The following is a 5,202-nucleotide window of genomic DNA, read 5'->3' on the forward strand; positions in this document are numbered from 1 at the left end:
GATTCAAACGCTAAACGAGACGGAAATATCCTTTTGAGAGAGAATAAATTACACGTTTTACGCAAATGGGAAATTTCACCGGAGAACGAATAAAATTCATGAATTTGTCCATTCGCTGCGCTTCAGTATCGAAAGTAAGAGATGGATGGGCTGAGAAATTACCTTATTCTACTCTTATTCTAGCAAAATTTGAACCAATCCACAAAAAATAATTAATTTTAAAAATTAAATTCGAGAAAATTAAAATTATAGAAAATATGATGAGACAATTGTTTGTAGAAAAAATATTATTGTAGAAATGATTAATATATTATTAGAAAATAAAGCTAATTATTCGCGAACATTTATGATCAATTTATTCGAAGAAGTTCCTCGAAGGAAACCTTTTTCTTTTTTTTTTTTTTTTTTTTACTATAGATCGCCTTCATAAAGCTTAAACAAAGAAATTGTCTGAGAAAATTACCTTTTGAGAAGTATTCGACACTTACAATCGCATATGTTTGACATACTTCAGTCTGCTGAAGCGCAACACGATTCCAAGGATGATATCTTTATGGCGATCATAAACTCAATTCGAGGAATTTTCCTCTAACTTGGCAATAATATCGCGCAAACATTGACCGTGATATTATTGTATTTCATCAGAAACGCGTGATCTTCTCAATTGAACTTGGAAAGGATTTCTAAAGGTTGCCCTCAGTAAAATGTGAAAAGAATTTAATTAACGCTCGTTGCGAACACGTTGAATACGACAAATACATAGTTTCTTTGCAACTACGCATCGTGCTCTCACCAACAAACACGATCTACTGTGACATTATGAAAGTCCAACTCTCATATAAACATGCGTACTGTAATATATAGTCCATTTAAGAAAATACTTCATGGTAACAAACATCAGCTTCTATACGCATAAATTCTACATCTCAATAAAGAAGTATTCGACACATACGCATACATATATCTAACGAGCTTTCGTCACAAGCAACACTATCGTAGGCACAAACATATATATTATATAATAAACTAAAAATAAAATAGAAATGTACAAACAATATATATGTATATATGCTCTTTTATCAATGTTTTTATACTTTTAATATTGTGTTAATAAAAAATTTTATATATATTATATATATTATTTATTCTTGTTGATTTTATGCAGCATACAAATTTAAATACAATTTTAATAAATTAAAAATTGCAGCATACATTTTTAATTTATATTTAAATTTATTATTCTCGAAATATTATTTTTTTTTTAAATATTTATTTACAATGTTTCCTAATTATTAGTTTGTAGTTCAAAATATTATTTTGTAAATTATAATAATAAATATTCCGGAATATGCGCTTATAATATTTTTTAAATACTATTTGACAATTCTCGAAACAATATTTTGTAAATGTTGTTCATTTAATTAACACGAAATTATTAGAAAAGAATTATAAGTTTTTAAGAGAATTTATAAATTCGTAAATCATTAAAAATTTCAATGATGTAATTATATGTATAAAGTTATAATATACGTATAGATTTATTCTAAAAGAAATATATCATATAAAAATACGTTGAATAAAAATATACATAACTTTTTAAAAATAGTTTTAAAAATAGTTTTCAAAATTGGAATTCGTACAAACGTTCGTTTTTCATTTTTTTCTTCAATCTTTCATTGTTCACGTAGCTATATTGATTACTGGATAGGTATGAAAGAGAAAAATTAAAAAAAAAAATGAAAGAAAATGCCAATCGATGAAGAGAATTTACGAATTATTCTTAACGAAATCGGACATTTTCATGACGATATCACGAAGATTCTTGCGTCATCGTTCTTGAGACGATTTTCTAGCATTAGAGAAAAGTTATTTGAAAACTTGGTGGGAAGTTTAAAGGAACTATCGAGGAAAGCGGGAGGAAAAAGTCAATCTGGCCAGTGACGTTCAACTTCCCTTTCTTAGACGACCGACGATAACAGACGTTATCGACATCTTTGTATTCATAGAATAAAGAGCTTACGACACGGTACTATGCTGTTGGAAACAAGATAAAAGTTTCTTTAGATGGTCCTAGGAAAGATACGATTTACGTTTCGCGATAAATTTCGTTTATTAAGAATTGGTTTAACGAAACTTTCTAATTTATCATCACTATAGAGTAATATGTAATTAAAATATAGATAATATATAATTTACTATAGCGTTAATGACCAAACTTTTAATGAAAATTGAAAACTCAATTGTTCAAGAAAAAAGCTGCATATAATTAAATCATTTAATAATATTAATTTTTTAAAGAAGAATTTCTTTTATTTTAGAAGTTTTTTCTTAGTGATAAACTATATTACACATCTACTTGGATAAAGTTCTGAGAAATTTCGATCAATATGAAATTTTGAGGGATGAAAGATGGAAGGATAGATTCCAAATAAAAATCAAATAAAATTTTGGTTTTTACTTATCAGTTTCCGAAATAAGAATGAAAAGTGAAAAACTTTGCTATATACTGAATTTTATCTATGATTAATATCTTTTTGTTGTAGAAATTATTATTATCATCTAATAGATGATCTCTATATCTATAAAATGTTTCATATAAAATTTTCAATTATTTCTATATAGAGGCAAAATATAGCAATATGGTCATGAGAGTATCGCTTTTAAACTTTAATATAATACAATATTCATTTTGGAATCATTTTTATTCGAAAAATGTTCAAAATAACGGAGATCTGCATATCTATTGCTATTACTTGTGAATTGATTTTTAATTCTCGCTTGTATTTAGTTATGTATATAATATATGATTTTTGAAGAACATGATATTTGGTATTTAATAAGAAAAATACATTTAATTTTTTGATCAGATTTTTGAGAAGCTATAAATATTAAAACCAATGTAATTACGAAATTTCTTTAGTATATTATTATTCGATTTTCATGATTATTCATTTAGTAATGGCTACTATAAAAATTGTTATATTAACATTTGGATAGGTAGCATTAGATGCATTAGTAACATTTATATACGCATTTCAAAAATTTTTTATTATTAATATCTTAAACTAATAAATATCTGAAGCTAAAATTTTAAATTTAAAATCTATTCTGTCTTCTCTATCATCAAATTTCTTGTCGATTGCAATCTTTCAAAATAGCCAGAAGTTTTAATAATTAAGAAGCAAAAAAAAAAAGCTTTATAGAAAATAATAAAAGTTTACAATAAACTATTTTAAGGCACTTGTAAATAATTTAATATCTTTTTGTCTTTAATTCTTTAATAAGATTAAATAAATACATAATAGTATTTATTTAATTTTCTTTTTCTGTTTTTTAAAGCTCTCTATGACGTATTTCTATGAAGCTCTCCTCCTCATTGGAAATATCTTGAAGTTTTATCGAGGAAGTATTTCATGAAATTTCTTCCAGACATATAATGATTGCCGCAGGCAGTTTCAATGCTATCTTCAAGGGTGTCATGAATTAGTTACATTTTATCAGATATCGAAGCGAAAATTTTATGTTTGAAAGAAAAAAACAAGCAGAAAAGAATTAAGAGAAAAAAATATCAATGCATGTAATTGCAAATGTTTAGAAATTCACTTTAAATGATATTTTTTATTTTCTTTAAAATTCGATGGCAAATATATTCATATGAAAAATATATTAGATAGATATAGAATTATAATTATACAACTTTAACTGTGTTTATTAATATTTGAATTTATGTTTAATAGATAACTTTTATAATTTACAATTAAAATTTATAAAAAACTATTGTTAACTAACTAAAGTTGAATTTAAATGGAAAAATATTTATGATTTCAAATAATAAAACATATCTGTATACATTTATTCATTATTATCAAAGTTACTATATAAATATAATATCACATAGTGGAAATAATAGATTTTTATATATTATTTTTTTATTATACATAGATATGTTATTTTTTTATGTTATTTTTTTATACATTATTTTAGTCGATATATATCGAACTGATATGATGCATATATATGATATATAATAGATTCCATTTTAATCGGATATTATGTAATCAAACACATTATGTGATCTAATTAATTAATTCAATATTATTTATAGAATTATACACAAAGATATATATATATAATATTATGATAATATCATATGTTAAGACGAGAAAATGAAAACTCTAAAAAAATCACATAGAAAATTTATTATAACTATTATCTACCTAAAACACATATAAAATAATGAATTATAACACTCGAAAAATAAAAGACAGATTGAATACAGCAAAATTTCTATACGCATATAAAGATTTCATTTTATATTTTGAAAGAATACATTTGTACATTATTTCCGATTCACTGAATCATAAACTATCAAAACATATATAATTATTATCGAGAAAATCAACGAAACATCTCATGCGCCAATTGCCATCCACGAATATTTCCACGATTTGCATCTCGAAAGATGACCAATTCTCACGTTACCGCAGCTGTTCCGCAAATACTCTGTTTATTCCCGCGTGTAATTTCCGGGGGCCGGTGACTCGTTAATTTCTCAGTGTCTCGTTCGCGGTCATTCCTATCCGTTCTCTAACCCCTGGACCCCTCTATATCTTCTTCAACCCCGAACACGTCCAAGCATCTCCGCCTCGCACGGACCTAAGAGCGATCTCTTCTATACATATTCATGAGGTAATAAGCCCGTGATCTTCCCGTGGAATGGGACAACAAGGGAAGAATGGAAAGTAGGCAGTCGGTAGATGTCATCGGCCTTTGTCTCGTCGCTTTCGAATTCTTCTTCGTCAACCCCTTTCGTCAAATTTCCTCTCGTGACCACTAACTTTCTCCTTCTGTATATCATCGTTACCAATAACGATACCCTTAACGGCAAGTTACAGTGAGAACCGCAAGATCGAGACTTATTCCTCTTTGGGAGGAATCAATTGATTCGACCTTCTGCTCTCAAAGCCTATCCTTACTCTCTCTTTGTTCAAAGTTTCGTGTATTGTCCCCTTCAATAATTTACGATTGTTGACGCTCGAAGAATTGGCTACGAGTATTCCCGATCGAAAGAGGACGTTTTATCCCGATTTTTGCAAATGTATGATCGATCGTCGACCGCGTTTGAGAATTCCATCAAGGAGTAACGAGAGAGAGAGAGAGAGAGAGAGAGAGAGAGAGAGAGAGAGAGAGAGAGAGAGAGAG

At 27.4% G+C, this 5,202-nt stretch overlaps 1 protein-coding gene across 1 annotated transcript in view; it reads right to left on the minus strand.

Annotated features, from left to right (window-relative positions):
- LOC102677200 (farnesol dehydrogenase-like) overlaps positions 1 to 801 on the minus strand; it is a 51,560-nt gene extending 50,759 nt beyond the window's left edge. Inside the window, exon 1 of the mRNA XM_006612461.2 lies at positions 489 to 801. Within this exon, the coding sequence (XP_006612524.1) occupies positions 489 to 496 (8 nt within the window). The 5' untranslated portion in view covers positions 497 to 801. The remainder of the gene's footprint in view (positions 1 to 488) is intronic.
- Positions 802 to 5,202: the final 4,401 nt, after the last annotated feature.

The sequence above is a fragment of the Apis dorsata genome, unplaced genomic scaffold, assembly GCF_000469605.1.
Source record: "Apis dorsata unplaced genomic scaffold, Apis dorsata 1.3 scaffold_113, whole genome shotgun sequence".
NCBI classification, from domain to species: domain Eukaryota; kingdom Metazoa; phylum Arthropoda; class Insecta; order Hymenoptera; family Apidae; genus Apis; species Apis dorsata.